The sequence below is a fragment of the Eriocheir sinensis genome, chromosome 42 (genome assembly GCF_024679095.1).
Source record: "Eriocheir sinensis breed Jianghai 21 chromosome 42, ASM2467909v1, whole genome shotgun sequence".
NCBI lineage: Eukaryota > Metazoa > Arthropoda > Malacostraca > Decapoda > Varunidae > Eriocheir > Eriocheir sinensis.
Window position 1 is genome coordinate 14,212,290 of NC_066550.1, and position 21,072 is coordinate 14,233,361.

At 44.6% G+C, this 21,072-nt stretch overlaps 2 protein-coding genes and 1 long non-coding RNA gene across 6 annotated transcripts; 1 reads left to right on the forward strand and 2 right to left on the reverse strand.

The window, feature by feature from the left end:
• The first annotated feature begins 777 nt into the window (after positions 1-777).
• Positions 778-5,398, forward strand: LOC127010134 (protein split ends-like). Its single transcript, XM_050883977.1, has 5 exons — positions 778-936; positions 2,415-2,799; positions 2,992-3,324; positions 3,664-3,838; positions 4,092-5,398. Coding segments are annotated over exons 3-5 (1,383 nt in total). The 5' UTR covers positions 778-936; positions 2,415-2,799; positions 2,992-3,322; the 3' UTR covers positions 5,298-5,398.
• A 3,482-nt stretch (positions 5,399-8,880) lies between these two features.
• Positions 8,881-11,712, reverse strand: LOC127010135 (uncharacterized). The gene is made up of 2 exons (XR_007762941.1): positions 10,699-11,712; positions 8,881-10,377 (listed from the first exon to the last, which is right to left on the reverse strand). It is a non-coding gene; the product is annotated as an uncharacterized LOC127010135 (long non-coding RNA).
• Positions 11,713-11,737: 25 nt separating this feature from the next.
• Positions 11,738-20,884, reverse strand: LOC127010133 (TNF receptor-associated factor 6-like). 4 transcript variants are annotated; one of them, XR_007762939.1, is made up of 9 exons: positions 20,342-20,884; positions 19,228-19,373; positions 18,489-18,634; positions 17,800-17,983; positions 17,515-17,649; positions 15,794-16,000; positions 13,859-15,333; positions 13,031-13,581; positions 11,738-12,898 (listed from the first exon to the last, which is right to left on the reverse strand). XR_007762939.1 is itself a non-coding variant. In XM_050883976.1 (7 exons), the coding sequence occupies exons 2-7, from the start codon at positions 19,318-19,320 to the stop codon at positions 14,032-14,034; spliced, it is 2,067 nt and encodes a 688-aa protein (XP_050739933.1). In that variant the 5' UTR covers positions 19,321-19,373; positions 20,342-20,884; the 3' UTR covers positions 12,917-14,031. The 4 variants fall into 4 exon arrangements, 1 of the variants encoding a protein (XP_050739933.1); XR_007762940.1 differs by having other exon boundaries at positions 13,031-15,333; positions 20,557-20,584; XR_007762938.1 differs by having other exon boundaries at positions 11,739-12,898; positions 13,031-15,333.
• Positions 20,885-21,072: the final 188 nt, after the last annotated feature.

The following is a 21,072-nucleotide window of genomic DNA, read 5'->3' on the forward strand; positions in this document are numbered from 1 at the left end:
CCATAACAGGTGTGGGTATATTTATATCTAAGGAATGTTTGTTATCTGAAAAACACTTCGGGTCTATCTTTATCAAACCAGAGTGAGTGAGACAAAGGTAAATCTCTCTCTCTCTCTCTCTCTCTCTCTCTCTCTCTCTCTCTCTCTCTCTCTCTCTCCTCCTCCTCCTCTTCCTCCTCCTTACGTCATCAGCTATCACATACGTATGTTACCTGTTAATTATTCTCTCTCTCTCTCTCTCTCTCTCTCTCTCTCTCTCTCTCTCTCTCTCTCTCTCTCTCTCCTCCTCCTCCTCCTTACGTCATCAGCTGTTACCTGTTAATTGGCTAATTCCTCTTCCTTCCTTATTACGAAGTATCAGTTATACAACAAATTCGATCCCTAAAGATAACGGGATATTTTTAGACTATTTTCCGCCTTCGTTGAAATATATGCTAGCTATCAGTATGTCGCAAGAAAACACACACACACACACACACACACACACACACGTTATCTTATCCATTTTACGTAAGTTCATGACGTAAAAAAAAGACGTACGGAAAGTCCCCATTAGTAGTAGTAGTAGCAGTAGTAATACGTAGTAGTAATAGTGGTAGTAGTAGTAGTAGTAGTAGTAGTAGCACGTAGTAGTAGTAGTAGTAGTATAGCAGAGAGAGAGAAATCGAGAGTGAGAGAGAGAGAAACACAGGTGTGCAGATATGGCGCAATCCAACATCCCCTCCCCCTCCATCCCTCCTTTCCTCCATCCCTCCCTCACAAGGCCACAAAAATCAGGGTGGAAAAGAGACTAACTGGCAATCCCGTGGACCCTGAGCACATAAATACGCGGGCGAAGGTAGAGAACCTTCAGTGACAAGTGAGAATTCGAAGAGGAAGGAACAAAGAGAGGAAGAGAAGAAGAAAGGAGTAAAAAAAAGAGGAAGAGGTTGATGGGTGAGTAATATATAGTGATGTTTGTTTGTTTGTTTGTTTGTGTATGGGCGTGTTTGTGTGTGCGTGCGTGTGTTTGTGTGTATTATGGAAAGTGTGACGCAATATATCAGCTGTGCGTCGTGTGTGCGTGTGTGCGTGACGTCAGAGCTGGATAACCTATGAGTCACGTGTTCCTGGAGAGGGAGAGATCGAGGCAGAAAAATCGAGACAGAGAGAGATCTTTCACACTTCATTTCTCTTTATCTTCCTTCTTTTTTCTTACTATTACTACTACTACTACTACTGCCACTACTACTACTACTACTACTACTACTACTACTACTACTACTACTGCTACTACTACTACTTTTTTTTCTACATAAATGATACTTCCACCCATGTTTATTTTCCCGACACATACTCATGGAGGGCTCCATAGCTTGGAGGTCATTAGCCCCAACTCTGTTCGCCAATGACTGTGGCATCCAACCATATCACTAATACTACCTGACACTAAAATCACCTATCATATATTACGTGTAGATTCCCCTTTCCTTCCCTACTCAAGTCACTCCCGACCCACTCTACTAGCTGTCACTCTCCACCACTGTGGCTTCATAGTCCATATTGGAGATGTTGGTGGCTTTTGGGCCGGCAAATCTTAAGTGGCGGCTCTGACGTAGACAGCCCGCTAGACACTGGTGCTATGCCTCCAACTGACCTCGCGTACCGTGCCTCTCACACCCTTCTCTCTCTCTCTCTCTCTCTCTCTTTCTCTCTCACTCTAGTATAAAAACAAATATGGTTTTTATGATTGATTCTCTATCTGTGAGTGAATACAAATAAATTTGTACAACACTTGGTTGCCACCGCGGCGTTGTCAGCTCAAGTCAACCCAACACACCGCAGTTGTCAGTTGCTCTGCCTGCTTTAATTATCGCATTTCTGCCATTTTTTGGTGTGTGTTTGCCATCTGCCATATAATGTCAGCTATATGGCATAATTATGATAAAATATGGAGACTGTACCTATATATGGAATACCAGGACCGGGCGTCAAGCAAATTCTGATGTGAGTCATATGCAGGTGAATGGTGAGGTTCTGCTGGGGATGGCCAAGGAGTGGGGAAGGAGTGGTCGCTAAGAACAGTAAAATATTGCACTTTGACCGTATTTCCACACCACCTAAGGGGTAAAAAGTCTTGGTGCGTTGTTTTTAAAGAGGTTTATTATTATTATTATTATTATTATTATTATGCATTATCGTGCACCATACTCCCCGAATCGAGTACACCCCCACTTTTCTCGCGCGCACACACACAGAGAGAGAGAGAGAGAGAGACGTGGCAACAGGGTCTAGCGAGATGTCTACGTCAGAGCCGCCATTTAAGATTTGCCGGACTATACTTCTTCAACTACTACTACTACTACTACTGCCACTACTACTACTACTACTATACTACTACCATTACTACTACTACAACGTACTATCCTTTCCAGAGAGTGAATTTTCGCCTTGGAAACATAAAAACGGAGGAGGAGGAGATGGAGGAGGAGGCAGAAGAATGGTGTCCGTGGTGATGCAAGCCAGGCACCCCGGCGGTGGTGGTGATGAGCCCGCCACCGTCATCACCAGCACGGCTTCCCCACCCCCCTACACGCCCTTCCACGCCCTCCCGTCGGTGCTGGAGGGCGTGGAGGAGGAGGTGCCCCAGCCTGACACCATCATGAGGCTGGGCGACACGTGGCCCAGCTGACTCGACCACGCCAGCATCGCCTGGACGACACTCACCGGGGGAGCGGCAGCAACAGGAGGGGAGGCAGGGCGACCTTCGGACACCGGAGAACGCAGGAAGGAAATACCAGAGGAGAACAGTGACTCGGGGTGAGTAACAATACTTCTTGATTTTATTAATAACACTCATATATATATATATATATATATATATATATATATATATATATATATATATATATATTTATAGAGAGAGAGAGAGAGAGAGAGAGAGAGAGAGAGAGAGAGAGAGAGAGAGAGAGTTATCTCACCACTTTTATCTAACCTTCATCACCACCACAGGGACAGCATCGGGGACTCAACACCATCCATCACCTGGTGCTGCTCCTCCTCCGGCTACCACTCCACACACCACCACCAACACCACCACCTCACCACCAACACCAACACCCTCCCACGCCCTTACGATGAGGACGACAGCGACGACGACAGCGCGTGGGGCGAGGACGAGTGGCCGTTGGAGCGCCCTCTGCCCCTGCCGGAGTGGGGGTGTGGCCGCCCCGCCCTGCAGTTCCAGACAGCCTTGGCCTTTGAGGAGTTCCTGGGCAGCGTGGAGGACCGCCTGCGTCTGGCCTTAGCGGATCAGCCTTACGACTCCGTGTCCAACTTCCTAATGTAAGAGTTTGCGGGTCTTTCATTGTTTATTTAATCTAGTATGTTGAACTTCTTTTCCGTCTTTGTTTGTGTATTTCTCTCTTTTTTCCTTCCTTCCTTTTTTTTCTATCTCCATTGCTTCCTTTTATCTTCCTCTCCCATCATTCGTTCTCTCTCTCTCTCTCTCTCTCTCTCTCTCTCTCTCTCTCTCTCTCTCTCTCTCTCTCTCTCTCTCTCTCTCTCTCTCTCCTCTTCCTCAACTCCTTCATTCTCCTCTCTCTCCTCCTCCTATCTTCCCTCTCTCTCCTTCCCCTTCTCTCCCTTCCCTTCTCCCTCTCACCGTCTCTCTCCCTTCCTCAGGTTCGCCCAGGAGTACAAGAGCTCCGGGCACACACATCTTCCGGAATTTTACCGTGACTACGACCCGCCTCTCGTGCACGGCAAATACACGTGCGTGGGCCTCGCCGCTGACCTCGCCTCCCGCTTGGCTGACCTCGAGGCGCTGTACCCTGGCTTGAAGGACGCCGTGTATCAGGTCAGTAGTTGTAGTAGTGGTGGTGGTGATGGTGGTGGTAGCTGTCCAATTTTGTCATGCAAGAATTTGTTTCTCTTCATAATCTTTCATCATTTTAGCTTCTTTCTTCTTTCTCTTCTTCCTTTCTTCCTCCTCCTCCTCCTTTTCCTATCATCAATCTCTCCTCCATTCCTCCTTCTCCTCCTTTTCCTATCATCAATCTCTCCTCCATTTCTCCTCCTCCTCCTCCTCACCTCCTCTTCTTCCTTCCCAGGTTTCATGCCAGGAGGAGCTCTCGGACCCAGAAATCACGGACATCAGCTCCACGGACACGCCCAGCTCCTCCGAGTCCTTCAAGGAACACGTCCTTCTCTGCATACGGATCCTTATCGCAGACCGGGCCGGGGTCATCTTGCTGGACCCTGGCTATCACGTGGCGAAAGCGGCCGTCGTAATGGAAGATCGCTTACCGCCGCAGTCAGGTCCCATAGCCGTCGGCACTACACGCTCAGATGTCACCAAGTCCTTCAGCTACTATTTCCATCCTCACTCGACGTCCTACGTGATCTGGGAGGCTGAGGAGACGCGAAAACGGGGAGGATATATGATCGCGCGAAGTCTGGTGCATGTGTCACGGCCCTATCTGTCCGGCGTGGATGTGACCGAGAGGAGGAACTTGCCCTATCGCTTCAAGTCCCTCCTTGGCCGGGATTCGAACGGGGGATTCTCTGGTGGACTGTATTTGATGATTAAGCCCTCTGATTCGTCTTCTTCTTCTTCTTCTTCCTCCACCACCGTCACCTTCTTCCATAGAGTTGACGGAGATATGAAGTTCGTGAAGAAGTCTCTCGCATATTTCCTCCCTGATGAAGAGGAGGAGAAGAAGGATAGACAGAAGATGGAAGAAGAGGAAAAGAAGGAAGAAGAAAGAGAAGAAAAACGACAGAAAGAGAAGAAAGAAAAGGAAGAAGAAGAAAAAGAGAAGGAGGAAGAGAAGGAAGACGAAGAGAAGGAAGGAAAACATGAAGACGAGGAAGAAAGAGAGGAAAAACGAGAGACAGAGGAAGAAGAAGAAAAAGAAGAGGAAAAAGAGGAAGAGAAGGAAGACGAACAGAAGGAAGGAAAACAAGAACACGAAGAAGAAAGAGAAGAAAAGGAAGAGGAGAAAGAGGAAGAGAAGGAAGGAGAACAAGAAGAAAGAGGACAAAAAGAGGAGAAAGAAAAGGAAGAGGAAGAAAAAGAAGACAGAAAGGAGGAGACAGAGAAGGAGAATGCCCGCCACAATCACCACAACCACCACACCACCACAGAGGACGAGGAGGTGGAGGATGCCTTAAGAAGCATATCCAAAGCCTTAGGGAGAGGGACACCTGACCTCCGCCTCGCCCTGACCTCGCTCGCCCTGATCCTGAATGACCCAGCCTTTCTAAGTGACCTTATTGACCTTAACAGTGCCTTAGAGAAGCTGGGAGAGCCTTAGACAGCCTTGGAGAGAGAGAGAGAGAGAGAGAGAGAGAGAGAGAGAGAGAGAGAGAGAGAGAGAGAGAGAGAGAGAGAGAGAGAGAGAGAGAGAGAGAGAGAGAGAGAGAGAGAGAGAGAGAGAGAGAGAGAGAGAGAGAGATCAATCTTGTAACTCCCACATTAAAAGTTATTAAAGATTTGAATGCATATAAATGTGTATGAATATATATCCTACACACACACTTAGAACACGACCCAAACATGTAACAATCTAACAAGCATTTAAAAATAATAACGAGGGGGAGAGAGAGAGAGAGGGAAGGGAAACTGCAAAGGTCATCAAGTCAGTTCCGTGAGAGAGGTTGAGAGGAGAGGTCGTGTGTCCGTGTCCCTGATAACCTGGGTGAGTATGTATGTGAGAAATGGCTTATAATAACTCACGTGTCCATTACAGGTATATACAGGTGTGTGTGTGTGTGTGCGTGTGTTATCTGTGAGGCTGAGAATGAAAGGGAAGATTCGTAAGAGAGGAAGAGTTGAAATGATTGTTGAAAGTGTTAATTACTATATATTTGTGTGTGTATTTACCTATTTGTATATACAGGTGTGTGTGTGTGTTTGTACGTGTCTTACCTGTGAGGCTGAGAATTAAAAAGGAAAATTCGTAAGAGAGAAAGTTGAAATGATTGTTGAAAATGGTAATTACTGTGTGTGTGTGTGTGTGTGTGTGTGTGTGTGTGTGTGTGTGTGTGTGAGTTACCTGTGAGGCTGACAATGAAAGGGAAGATTCGTAAGAGAGAGAGAGAGTTGAAATGATTGTTGAAACTGGTAATTACTATGTGTGTGTGTGTGTGTGTGTGTGTGTGTGTTAGGTAAGGTTGGAAAGGACATATTCTAATACCTAATGTCGGTCAAGGTCATTCGTGGACGTGGTAATAATTTTAAAAAGCGTTGCCAGGGAATTAGAATGTTTAGATGGATGCAAGATTTAAATGATTTCGTGGGTGCCAATTACAGGTGTGTGTGTGTGTGTGTGTGTGTGTGTGTGTGTGTGTGTGTGTGTGTGTCTTACCTGTGGATGTGTAATTAAGGGCAGGTGTGCTTTAAATGTCAGTAAGTAAGGTGGTGTGTTGGTTAGTGGTAGTTCATTGCCTGTGTGGTTGCTAGGTAGCCAGCAACCAGACGCCTTTCCCTGTAAACACGTTATTCCTTTCTTTTTTTTTTTTCTTTTTTTTTTTTTTTACGTCTCTGCCTCCTGTATCCTGGTAGGCCTTCTTGGCGAGGCACTGTGGTCGGCCTCGTCTAGGTCTTTTTTTTTTTTTTTACAGTAGAGGAAATGGTTCAAGGGCAAAAAAGAAGTTACGGGGCAGGCACGTGTTTCGCTGCCCCCCTGAGATGACCTTTGACCCTTTCTCTAGAGAGGAGAGGGAGAGATGAGTGAGGGATCGAAGAGAAGGAACGAAAGAAAGGGAAGAAGGAGAAATAGACGGTAAAGGAAAGTTATGGAAAGTGAGGAGAAAGGGAAGGAAGAAAACAACGAAAAGGAGGAAGATGAGAGAGAGAGAGAGAGAGAGAGAGAGAGAGAGAGAGAGAGAGAATGTGGTAACGGGAACAAGTATGAAAAGATAGTTATACGGGCTACTATCGGCAACTATCAGGGAGAGAGAGAATCTAAAGTCCGGGTTGGCAGCATGGTCTTGGGACAGCATGTAGATAGTCTTGGATATAGTCTGTGGGTATAATCTGTATAGTTTAGGCATGTGGGTATATATATCGATAGTCTGTATAGTATATAGGCATATGGGTATTGTCTGTATAGTATAGTCATGTGGGTATAATCTGTATAGTATAGTCTTGGGTATAGTCTGTATAGTATAGTACGTAATGTGGGTATAGACTGTATAGTATAGGCATGTGGGTATAGTCTTGGGTATAGGCATGTGGGTATAGTCTTGGGTATAGGCATGTGGGTATAGTCTTGGGCCACTCGGCGGCTGTGACACCATGGCAGCGGGCGGCACGCTAACCACTCAGCCACCGTACCAGTGTGCCGCGTAATACTAGTTGTTATCAGTGTGGTGAAGAGAAGTGTCAGCCTGTCCGTATATATAGCCGTCCCTATCAACCCGTCTTGAGTATCTCGCGACGGGGCAAACTACAGACTCAAGTGGTTCATGATCTTTAAATTGTTTCGTGATAAAGTGGTTCCAATTAATAACCCGTACGCTGCGGATGGCACGGATTTGGCCTTCACTGGTAGCCTGGTAACATCGCGCCCCCAGGTCTTTCTCTGCCTCTGTGGTGGAGTGTTTCCCATGTGGTGTTGGTATGCTGGATTTCCCCTCCCGCGGTGCATGACTCTACATTTTTCTTCGTTGAGTTGTAGCAGACACTTTTTAATTGTTCCATCTCTGTAGCTTGGTGACAGGCAAGGGGTTAAGGGGTCTCCTAGCACGGTGGTGGTGGTGGTGGGGGGGGGGTGTTAAAAATCAAGGACGCGTACGATCCTTAAGTTATCAGATATGCATAGGAGAGAGAGAGAGAGAGAGAGAGAGAGAGAGAGAGAGAGAGAGTACGTATGGTATGCTGACTGGGTGATATATGCTGAGTGTGTAATGCTGACTGGTCGATATGCTGAGTGTGTAATGCTGACCAGGTGATTGCATCTCTTAGTCAGCATATATGTCTCTAGCTGACAGCATCTTTTTCAGTATCTATGACAGCATCTCTGTATGTCAGCATCTTTGTCAGTCAGCATGTCTGATAAAAAGTCTGACAGCATGATCTCTTTCAGCATCTTTGTTAGTCAGCATTTCTGTCTGTCAGCATCGATTTCTGTAAGTGATCAGCATCTCTGTCAGTCAGCATGTCTGACAGCATGTCGATCTCTGACAGCATATCTCTCTTTCAGTATCTCTGTTTCGGCATGTATTAAGTCAGCATGTCTCATTCAGCATGTCAGCATCAGCCAGGACCAAAATAACTCAAAGGTCAGCATGCCAAGGCCGCAGGGACAGGCCGGGGCGGGCGCGTGCTGGACCCGGCACGCTGCACGGGGACGCACAGCAGGAGAGTCTTGGCTTGGCGAGGGAAAGCCGAGGACTGACTGGACACCTGACCCGCCCCGCCCCGCCCCGCCCACCCTGACTAAAGAATCACACCTGGGAGGACAGGTAAGAAATATCCCTTTGATTCACTTCATTGCTCTTTAAGTCATCCTGTTTGTACTATATGATCGTGTGTTAGGCAGTTAATAGATCCTGTAGTGAACTGTGGAGGAGTTAAACACGCACGCACGCACGCACGCACTCTAGAAGCCTCCAACATACCACATCTTCTCTTGCAGACGTGAAAGAATGGAGATGGAAGATGGAATGAGAGAGGAAGGAGACAGCACCAACCCTCGCCTGCTCTCTCAATAGGACAGAAGATGAACGGTAGTACCAATTCACCACCACCACCACCACCTCCACCATACCTGTTCTCGACCTGTCCATTTCTAGGTAAGTGAGTTTAGGTGCAGTGAAGAAGGCTGCAGGTAATGTGTAGCTCCATATCAATCTAGGTTTAGTATGTAGAAGGAATCTAATGACACTACAAAGTTCATTATCACATTCATTTTTTATTTTTCTTGCTCTATGTATACAAATATATATATATATCACCGTCAGAGCGGTAACATGACCAAACCATCACAACTATCATAACCATTCCTAACTCTCTCTCAGCGCTGTAGATACCACGTGGCCCCTGTCATTTGTAACTGCTGGAACTGTCTATAGTCTGTTCACTTAAGTCTGCCCCAAGCTGACAACGTAAAGCTAAGCATGTTTGTAAGCACAGTGCAGAAAGTGCTGCGTGAGATAAACACAAACAGAGGTTAACCCGGTACCAGTGACGGGCCAAATTTGTGGCTTTACCGTGTACCAGCGACGGGCCAAATTTTTGCCATGCATGATATAAAACCCCCCAAAATAGATGATGCATAAACTGATCACAAATGCTTTTATATATATTATGAAATGGTTTGCATGAGTGATGATTTTTTCTCATTAATTCGCTTAGAGGGGCCTTTAAGAAACATGATCCCTGCAGCTACCGGGTTAAAGAAAACTTGGAAGCCACAGCAGCAGCCAATCAGCACTCAGCTTGCAAACACGCTTAGGTTTATGTTGTCAGCTTGGCTCGGACTTAAGTGAACAGACTATAACACACACTCTCCCTTGAAGGTCTTAGGGCCAGGTAAACTTTCTCTCTCTCTCCTTGTACAGCTTCAAAATTTATCATAATACTTGAGAACAATTTGAGGAGATACTTAATACAATACTTACATTATACTGATATCATGAGAAATTATAAAAGGTTTGAGAATGTGTTCATATACAAAGACAAATAATGACAATGTTTTAAGAGAATCCTCACACACACACACACACACACACACACACACACACATTCAAATTCTGTCTCTATAAAAATAATGGTTTAGTCTTTACCATAAACACCTCAGCAACATTACAAACAAGTCACATTACAACAAATATCTTTCCTCACTCCTCATGGAACTCTTTACCCAGGCATAACACATACAGTAATTTCTCCAGTATATAATGCATTCAGATCTATTTCAACATTCACCCTTCACAGTTCATATACAGAGTTAACTAATGACAATGTTTTAAGAGAATCCTCACTCACTCACACACAGACACACACACACACACTCACACACACATTCAATTTCTGTCTCTATAAAAATAATGGTTTAATCTTTACCATAAACACCTCAGCAACATTACAAACAAGTCACATTACCACAAACATCTTTCTTCACTCCTCAAAATACTCTTCACATGGAACTCTTTACCCAGGCAGAACACATACAGTAATTTCTCCAGTATATAATGCATTCAGATCTATTTCAACATTCAGCCTTCACAGTTCATATACAAAGTTAACCAATGACAATGTTTTACGACAATCCTCACTCACTCACTCACACACACACACACACACACACACACACACACACACACACACACACACACATTCAATTTCTGTCTCTATAAAAATAATGGTTTAGTCTTTACCATCAACACCTCAGCAACATTACAAACAAGTCACATTACAACAAACATCTTTCTTCATTCCTCAAAATACTCTTCACATGGAACTCTTTACCCAGGCATAACACATACAGTAATTTCTCCAGAATATAATGCATTCAGATCTATTTCAACATTCAGCCTTCACAGTTCATATACAAAGTTAACTAATGACAATGTTTTAAGAGAATCCTCACTTACACACACACACACACACACACACACACACACACACACACACACACACACACACACACACACATTCAATTTCTGTCTATAAAAATAATAGTTTAGTCTTAAATTTACCATGAACACCTCAGCAACATTACAAACAAGTCACATTACCACAAATATCTTTCTTCACTCCTCAAAATACTCTTCACATGGAACTCTTAAGCCTAGGCAGAACATGTACAGTAATTTCTCCAGTAATTCCTCCTTGTATAAATGCCTTAACAACTAATAATAATATCCAGGACACATACATTAGTTTCTCCTTACATAAACAGTGTCTTAAGAATTAGTAATATTGATACAAGTTGAAATATTACCTTATATAAAAGTATGTATTTAGTTTTGGTAATATTTGTTTCGTATCCATAAATATTTGAATACTGTTTGTGCCATTATATCTCCCTTGACAGTATATTATATGGGAATGAAAGAATGAAGATGCTGGTTAACTCTTGCAGAAGGGATTGGGACAGTACAGGGGTGAGTGAATGAAGATGCTGGTTAACTCTTGCAGAAGGGATTGGGACAGCACAGGGGTGAGTGAATGAAGATGCTGGTTAACTCTTGCAGAAGGGATTGGGACAGCACAGGGGTGAGTGAATGAAGATGCTGGTTAACTCTTGCAGAAGGGATTGGGACAGCACAGGGGTGAGGAAAACTACTGAAACTAATCCTGTAGGGCAGCTGTCACTATTTCAGCAAGGCATTCTGTTCTCCAGGAAGCAAGTCACTGAACACTAACATCCCAGCTCTCTCGGCAATGAATCGTAGCCAGAAATTCCACCAACGGCAGAATATTACGTCTAGAAACTTTACGTACAGAAACTAATACTGTAGGGCAGCTTTGTCACTCTCTAATGTTGTTTCCTCTAAGCTTTTCTGTTTACTAAGTGTCTGTCTGTGTAGTAGATTTTAATGTTGTTTTCTCTCTAATTTATTCTGTTGTAGTGAGAAGACTGCAATGGTTCGGACACAGTGAGCAGAGGAAGAAACAGAGGCCCCTGGAGGAGAAGAGAAGAGAGAGAGGAAGGGTGGAGAGCTGAGGAGTGGAGGAAACGGAGGCACCTTGGAGGAGAGGAGAAGAGATGAGAGAGGGAGGGTGGAGAGCTGAGGAGTGGAGGGAATGAAGGTGCCAGAAAGAGAGAGAGAGAGAAGGTGGAGAGCTGAGGAGTGGAGGAAATGGAGGTGCCAGAAAGAGAGAGAGAGAGAAGGTGGAGTGCCGAGGACAGTGGAGGTGACAGGGATGTGACCACCTGGAAGATCAAGGAGAGGAACGACGACTATAGAAGAGGAGGAGGAGGAGGAGGAGGGAAGAAGATAGGCTATAGACAAAGAAGAAGAAGAGGGAAAATTAACATGAGAAGAAGGAGGAGAGAAGATTAACTATGAATAAAGAAGAATAAGAAGAGAAAGAAGAAGTCTCTCTCTCTCTCTCTCTCTCTCTCTCTCTCTGCTGTCTCTCTTTGCTGTCTCGCTTATACAGACTGTCTCGCTCTACTGTCTCTCTAATAATAATACAGACTGTCTCGCTCTACTGTCTCTCCAATACTAATACAGACTGTCTCGCTCTACTGTCTCTCCAATACTAATACAGACTGTCTCTCTCTTCTCTAAGTATCAGTACTAATGCAATCTAAGTCTGTCTATTGATCAAGTTTGTCTCATTGTCTGTCATGTTAGTATAATACAATGCAAAGTCATTTTCTGTAAGCTGTTCTGTGTACTAAGTCCCCCTCTGTAAGCTGTTCTGTGTACTAAGTCCCCCTCTGTAAGCTCGTCAATAAAGGCACGTCTGCGAACACTCCCTACGTTTGATTTAAGGCCAAAAGCTTCCTGTCTCACTCCAGGGCGACCTCAAGGTACAATGGACCGGAAACTGTAAGAATATGATATGAATATAAAAATAAGAAGACTGTTAGTAAAGAAATCCAATTATTCAGTACAATATCAAATCTATTAAGAGTTGAAATTGCACAAAGATGGCTGGGAAACTTGCAGAACAGACAAAAAAAAAGCCAGAAATGATGCAACAAAAGAAATAAAACCATGAATGAACTAACTGCCTGTGAGACTTTGCCAGGGTGAAACTATGTGTGTGTGTGTGTGTCGATACCTGTAAGAGTTAGCAAATAAAACAGTTAACAAATAAAATAACATGTGAGATTCTGATACACAAAGACACTGAGGGTTAGACTTCACATTAACCCCACCAATAAAACCATGAATGAACTAACTGCCTGTGAGACTCTGGTAGGGTGAAACTGTGTGTGTGTGTCGATACCTGTAGGAGTTAACAAATAAAACATGTGAGATTCTGATACACAAAGACACTGAGGGTTAGACTTCACATTAACCACGCCAATAAATCCATGAATGAATAACTGCCTGTGAAACTGTGTGTGTGTGTCGATACCTGTAAAAGTTAGCAAATAAAACAGTTAACAAATAAAATAACATGTGAGATTCTGATACACAAAGACACTGAGGGTTAGACTTCACATTAACCACGTCCCCTACAACCACAGCCTCCTTACACCTATAACCTGTCACCCATAGCCCAGTAGTAGTATATGTAGTAGTTGTTCCCTGGCCCAGCACCACTATAGCTAATATATGGACAGACCTTTGAGCATTTTGGTTTCATTGGAGGAAGGACAACACTAATAATGAAGAATCTGAGAACAAGTTAGGGTCAAGAACATAACATAACAGATAGAAAACAGTCGAACACTAATTGAGAACTGATTGAGAACCTTGAAGATCAACTTGTGGGAGTAAAAAACACTCGATGTAGAGAACGTTTGGGGTTTCAAGAACACTTAATATGAACTTTAAGAGCCTATGAGAATACCTGTTGATCTCAAAAATAAGTAAATAAATAAATAACATTAAATAAAAACCACTAGAAAACCAGGTAGAAAACACCCATAAAATGCCTTTTGATTGATTTGAAACCCTAACGACCTTCTGAAAACACCTCTTGGCCTCAAAAGCACTGGAAAACAATAGAAAACCAGGTGAAAAAGTAGAAAACAATAAAATAACATAAAAAACAGGTAGAAAACAGCCATAAGAAGACCTTTTGACTGATTTGAAATCCTAACAAACCCTTGACAATACCTCTTGGTCCCCAAAACACTAGAAAACAACATATGAAAGTAGAAAACAATAAAAAAACACTAGAAAACCAGGTAGAAAACACCCATAAAATGCCTATTGATTGATTTGAAACCCTAACGACCTTCTGAAAACACTTCTTGTCCTTGAAAACACTAGAAAACAAGATGAAAAGTGGAAAACAATAAAAAAACATACAAAACAGGTAGCAAACATCCATAAAAAGACTTTTCGACTGATATGAGAATAAGACAAATCCTCACACTCACACACACACACACACACACACGAACACACTCACACCTTACTCCCACTCTTCTGCTGGTGTTGACAGATACACGCCGCGCGACCTGACCCTTCGGAATGCTGGTGCCGAGACTGGTGTTGACCTGTACTCACCGACGCCTTAATACACAGCGTCCCATCTACCACATACACACCACCACCGGCACCTCCGTTCAACACCGTATCGAGGGAAGCGAACTCTGTATATCCGAAGCCCTTGGGGTTGCGATGGGCTTGGGGTCTACTGAATGCCTGGCGGTCTGGCGAACTTTGCAGCGTTTCCGAAATGTGTGTTTTTGTCTTCGCGTCCGAGCAGTCGAGAATCGCGAAGGTGATTGTTCCTGCGAATGGCCAGTCCAGGAAGGTGTCATTTTCGCCACGCATGCCGTGGATGAAGAGCGATAGCCACCATCCACCTCCTCCGCCTCGGGCTAGGCTGTTTCCTCCTCCTCCTCCTCCTCCAACTCCTTCTCCTCCTCTTCCTCCTATAAGGTTAGCATTCGTAGATCCTCCTCTTCCTAAACTGGGTGCTCCTCCTCCTCCTCCTCCTCTTCCTGCTTCCATAAGGGTCAAATTCAGCCGCATACAGAACTTATACCCAAATGGCGATGTGTAAAATGCGGGTGAGTGGAGAACCCGCGTCGGCCGTTCCTGCAGCTCCTCCACCAGACTGGGAAATCCACGCAGCCTCCACACGTACACCCCATGGCAGAACCGCCCCTCCGCATCCCCCCCTGCCCTCTCCACCCTGCCCTCCACCCCTTCCACCTGCCGCTGCAAATTTGCCAACGCGATATTGACCTGTAATAGACCTTGGCTGACCTCAAGGCGCTTCTCGCAGAGGTCGCGGAGAATGGCTTCCTGTTGGGGGGGCAGGGAGATTGACCCCCCTCCAGTGCCCCCTCCCCCCTTCCCTCCGCTCCCTCCCTTTCTTCCCTCTGTTTCTCCCTCCACCTCCTCCTCAAGCCCCATTGCTAGGTGTGAAAACGGAATGTGGAGTTTTGACGGAGTGGTGTTGTCTGTGGTGGTGTTGAGCTTGAGTGGAGGTGAGGGGAAGGGTAACACACCACCACCACCAGACGCACCACCAAATGCACCACCACCATATTTTGGAGGTGACGGAAACACCAAACCACCACCACCACCACCATCATGCCTGTCGGGTGTCGGTGATGAGGTTGACAGTTGACTTCGAAGACTCGGTTGACGGCTGAACGAGAGGCTACCGGGTGAGCTGCCCAAGACCGCCAGACCAGCTGACCGGCTGACCTCCCAGACCAGGGCGGTGATGCGCTTCTGGGCGGATGACAGGAGCTGCGGAGTTGAGTGGTGGTGAGTGGTGATGAAAATTGGTGATGAAGAAAGTATAAGATGGTGGTGTTGAGTGGTGATGAGTGGTGATGAAAGAGAGTATAAGGGAATGGTGGTGGTGGTGGTGGTGGTGGTGGTGAAGGAAGAGAGAAAGGAGAAGAAGAAGAAGAGGAAGAGGAGGAGGATAAGGAAGAGAAGAAGAAGAGGAAGAGGAAGAGGAGGAGGAGGAGGAGGAAGAGAAGAAGAGGAGGAAGAGGAGGAGGAGGAAGAGAAGAAGAAGAGGAGGAAGAGGAGGAGGAGGAGGAGGAAGAGAAGAAGAAGAGGAGGAAGAGGAGGAGGAGGAAGAGAAGAAAGGAGGAGGAGGAGGAGAGGAAGAAGAATGAAAAATGAGAAGAAAAAAAATATATCGGCAAAAACACCACCACCACCACCACCACCACCACCACCAACAACAACAACTCACATGCAGGTGGTACTGTGTGGACTGCGCCAGGTGGTCATCCAGGTCTGCGCGCACCATCTTGTGGCAGCAGCCGTGTTCCGTGAAAGGGCAGGACACCACACCCTTGGGACAGCTGTCGCTCATATGTGCCGGCAGCTCCCCGCGCACCACCTCGCTTCCACACAGCTCGCACCCCACCAGCACCTGTCCACATGTTGCCAGGTGGAGCTGTAACGAGGGGAGAGGTGAGAGGTGGAAGAGGAAGAAAGGATTGGAAACTGATTGGGTGTGTTTCTGACCTCATATAGTGATTGGGTACAGTTAATGAATAAGTTAACTTCCTTACCAATCCCTTTGTTAACTCAAAAGTGAATTTCAATAACCATTAATAAGTTAGTTTGAGATAGGAGGAAAGGATTGGAAACTGACTGGTATGTGTTTCTGACCTCATATAGTGATTGGGTACAGTTAATGAATAAGTTAACTTCATTAGACATAAATTTGTTACTCAAAAGTGAATTTCAAGAACCATTAATGAATTAGTTTGAGATAGGAGGAAAGGATTGGAAACTGATTGGTATGTGTTTCTGACCTCATATAGTGATTGGGTACAGTTAATGAATAAGTTAACTTCCTTACCAATCACTTTGTTAACTCAAAAGTGAATTTCAGGAACCATTAATAAGTTAGTTTGAGATAGGAGGAAAGGATTGGAAACTGATTGGTATGAATAAGTTAAATCACTTTGTTAACTCAAAAGTGAATTTCAGGAGCCATTAATCAGTTAGTTTGTTAAGACCGTAGTGAGAGTTATCAATAATCTACTAACATCATATTTCATCATAAGAAAAAAACATGATCAGTTATTCACTTTAACCCTTTCCATCCGTGACGCAGACGTCGGCGCCACAGCATGGAAAGGGTCAAGAGGAAATGGAAGAGGATTAAACCTTCTAAACCTCTCAATCCTCCTCTAACTCCCTCTTCCATTTCCTCTTAAGAGATTTTGAAGAAGATTAAGAGGAAATGGAAGAGGATTAAACCTTCTAAACCTCTCAATCCTCCTCTAACTTCCTCTTCCATTTCCTCTTAAGAGATTTCGAAGAAGATTAAGAGGAAATGGAAGAGGATTAAACCTTCTAAACCTCTCAATCCTCCTCTAACTTACTCTTCCATTTCCTCTTAAGAGATTTCGAAGAAGATTAAGAGGAAATGGAAGAGGATTAAGAGGTTCAGAGTAGGTCTAACCCTTTCCATGCAGTGTCGCCATCAGACGCCCGTAGGATGTCGCCAGAGTGAAGGGCTTGAGGCTCCCAAAAAATAGTCTTCTGTCCTTAAGTCCTTGTGTTCTAAGTGTTCTTTTGATCTTATGTCCTTGTGTTCTAAGTGTTCTTGTGATCTTATGTCCTTGTGTTCTAAGTGTTCTTGTGATCTTATGTCTTTGTGTTCTAATGGTATTCTTATGACCTTGTGTTCTAATGGTATAATTGCATCCTAATATCTTTCTAGTATGGTACAGTGTTCCCTTCCCTGCCCTTGAATCCTAATGTCCCCTTCCTTCCTATACTATTCTTACAACATTCTCAAAAAACGTATGACCTTATCTTCCTGTAGTGACCTTACATGACCTTCCCTATCCTTGAGTCCTAATGTCCCCTTCCTTCCTATTCTTATGTCATTCTCAAAAACCGTATGACCTTATCTTCCTAGAGTGACCTTACATGGCCTTCCCCTGCCCCCACCTGCTCCTGGCTGCATGTGTAGGGCTCGTTGCAGAGGGCACACAGCTTCTGGCGCAGCAGGCACTGGGAGGACAGGTGCTGCTCAAGTTCTCGCTGCAGCACCATGGCTGAGCACTCATTGGGGCACAGGACGGGCTGAAGAGGGGGAAGGATTAGCAAGATATTTTGAATTTTTTGTTTAATATATATTGTTCCCTTTAAAAGCTGGTGTCATTACTATGAATCACACACACACACACACACACACACACACACACACACACACACACACACACACACACACACCTGGTAGCTACAGGCCTGGGTGTGGTGTTCAATGTACATGAGGTCCACTATTTGGGTACAGCCGAGGGAAGAGTTTGGACACCGGACTTTCAGCTGCAGGACCTCCCTCTCAGCACAGCAGTCCGGGAAGAGGTCGGACTCACCCAGCGGCGTGTTGTCAATGGGGCACCGACGATGGGACTCACTGTGAAGGGGAGGGAGGGTGAGGGAAGGGAGGGAAAGGGAGGAGGGAAAGACAAGTAGAGGGAAGTTGGAGGAAGAAGGGAGAGAAAATGAGAGAATGAAAGGAAAGGAAGGAAGAGAGGGGAAGGAGGGGTGAGGGAAAGGAGGGAAGGGAGGAGGGAAAAAGAAGTAGAGGGAAGTAGGAGGAAGAAAGGGAGAGAAAGTGAGAGAGAATGGAGAGAAAAGAATGAAAGAATGGAAGGAAAGGAGAGAGAAAAGAAGGAAAGAGAAGAAGAAGTAAGGAAAGGAAAGGAAAGGAAAGGAAAGGAAGGAAGGAAGGGACAGCTTACAACATGGACATAAGAGAACACCCACAAAAGGAACAGCTGAGGAAGAAAGGAAGGGACATCTTACAACAACATGGACATAAGAGAACGGCCCACAAAAAAAGGAACAGCCGAGGAAGGAAGGAAAGAAGGAAGGAAGGGACAGCTGATAACTCCCCCCCTCCCCCCCCTTATACCTACCTCAGGCTTAGGGTGTTGTGTATGCAGTCCTTACAGAAGCGATGGCCACAGGAGGTCTGCAGCGGCGCCCTCAGAGCAAGTAGACAGATTGGACACTCGTATTTTTGCTCTAAGGTGGGGACAAACTCATAGTCGTAGCCCTCGGTCTGTTGGAAGAGGAGGAGGAGGAGGAGGGTGAGAGGAGGAGGAGGAGGAGAGATTGAGTGTGTTTGTATGGAGGAGGAGGAGAAGGAGGAGGAGGAGGAGGGTGAGAGGAGGAGGAGGAAGAAGAGTTTGTATGGAGGAGGAGGAGGAGGAGGAGAAATGAGAAGTGAGAGAGAGAAAGGAAGAGGAGGAGGAGGAGGTAAAGTAGGAAATGAAGAAGAAGAAGAAGAAGAAGAAGAAGAAGAAGAAGAAGAAGAAGAAGGAAGGAAGGAAAATTAATTGTATATGAAAAAAATTGAGGAGGAGGAGGAGGAGGAAGAAGAAGAAGAAGGAATAAAAAGGAAGGAAAAAAAATTGTATATGAAAAATTTTAGGAAGAAGAAGAAGAAGAAGAAGAAGAAGAAGAAGAAGGAAGGAAAAAAAAATATATGAAAAGTTTTCCAAAGAGGAGGAGGAGGAGGAGGAGGAGGAGAAAGAAGAAGAGGAAGAGAAGAAATAACAATAATAATAATAATAATAATAATAATAATAATAATAAAAAAATAATAATAAACAATAACAACAACAACAACATCCTACAGAGTCCTAAACTTACCCTGGACAGGACGTAGGACTCCCCCTGACCCCCCTCGGACAAGGTCTCCATCTTTAAGGTCAGGTCACGGTAGGAAGGCACTGCAGAGATCATGAAGGCTCTTGGAAGGCATCAGGTCAGGTCAGGTCAGGTCAGGTCGGTGGGTTCTGCAATATAGATAGATAGATAAATAGATAGATAGGCATGTTTTTTTCTTCCTCTTCCTCTCTCTTCTTCTTCTTCTTCCTCTTCCTCTCTTCTTCTTCTTCTTCTTCCTTTTCCATTCTTATCCATTTTCTCTTCTTCCTCCTCCTCCTCCTCCTTTCCTTATTCTTCCTCCTCTTCCACCTCCTCTCATATTTCATCTCCTCCTCCTCCTCCTCTCATATTTCATCTCCTCCTCCTCCTCCTCCTCCTTTCTTCCTTAACCTGTTCTTAATTCTTCCTCCTCCTCCTCTTCCTTTCCTTATTCTTCCTCCTCTTCCTTATCCTCTCTTATTTCATCTCCTCCTCCATCCTTCCTTCCTTAAAGTGTCTAAGGCATAGTATGACCTTTAATTATCCGTAAGAACACTAATTAGCACTCTACAGGTATGGTACAGGTATACAGGAAGGAATTACACACACACAGGTAAGATCCAAGTCATGACCTGGCCTATTTATCTTATTTAAGCCATATTTAAGGTGTCTAGGGCTATCTAAGGCTCATTATGACCTTTATTAAGCATCATGTACACTAATTAGCACTCTACAGGTAAGGTACAGGTATACAGGAAGGAATTACACACATACAGGTAAGATCCAAGTCAAGATCTGGTCTATTCATCTGATTTAAGCCATATTTAAGGTCTCTAGGGCAATTTAAGGCTTATTATGACCTTTATTAAGCATCATGTACACTAATTAGGACTCTACAGGTAAGGTACAGGTATACAGGAAGGAATTACACACATACAGGTAAGATCCAAGTCAAGATCTGGCCTATTTATCTTATTTAAGCCATATTTAAGGTCTCTAGGGCTATCTAAGGCTTATTATGACCTTTATTAAGCATCATGTACACTAATTAGACCTCTACAGGTAAGGTACAGGTAAGGAGGAAGTACTTAACACCTGGTATGACATTCTCACGTACCTTTGTGATGACTCAGGACCAAGCAACAGGTGACTCACGCCCTCACTCTCCCTTACTCTTCGCCCTCTCCTGGCTCACTCACTCACTCCCCGACTCACTCACTCACTCAGCTTGAAGCCTCATGTCCCCCCTTTCTTCCCAGGGTCAAAGGAGGGGCGAGGAACGTAAGATGAAGGTAAAAAGAACGAAAATATGAAGAGTTTCCGGTCACTCACATGCTTTGTTTACGTTCTGGACCTTCGTGACGAGGGAGAGTTCCACGAGCTTAAATAATAATAGTAATAATAATAGTAGTAATAGTAGGAGTAATAATAGTAATAACAGGTTGTCGGTTAGTTAGGAGGTGTATTATGGCTGTTTTCTACTGGTTCTCTAATGTTTTCTAGGTACAAAGGTGTTTTCTAGACCCTATATATACGTGTTCTCAGAGGTTTGGTTTCAGTTTTCAAATCAAACAGAAGGTATTTTTTTGTCTGTTTTCTATCTGGTTATCTAATGGTCTCTAGTTCCATAAGTGTTTTTGAGACCTACTACTACTACTACTACTACTACTACTACTATTATATACTACTCTCGGAAACTCGGTCACTAATTGATATAAACGGTCAGGTAACCCAATATACGTCCATGTAATCTACCTGTGTGTGTGTGTGTGTGTGTGTGTGTGTGTGTGTGTGTGTGTGTGTGTGTGTGTGTGTGTGTGTGTGTGTGTGTTACCTGTGTGATTGCCC

Coding starts and splice junctions, on each gene's coding strand:
- LOC127010134 (XM_050883977.1), top strand. Junction 3,839..4,091: donor TGAAGGACGCCGTGTATCAG/GTCAGTAGTTGT, acceptor CTTCCTTCCCAG/GTTTCATGCCAGGAGGAGCT.
- LOC127010133 (XM_050883976.1), bottom strand. CDS start 19,320: ATGATCTCTGCAGTGCCTTCCTACCGTGACCTGACCTTAAAGATGGAG. Junction 17,984..18,488: donor CACAACACCCTAAGCCTGAG/GTAGGTATAAGG, acceptor TCCCCTTCACAG/TGAGTCCCATCGTCGGTGCC. Junction 17,650..17,799: donor CCCAGGCCTGTAGCTACCAG/GTGTGTGTGTGT, acceptor CCCCCTCTTCAG/CCCGTCCTGTGCCCCAATGA.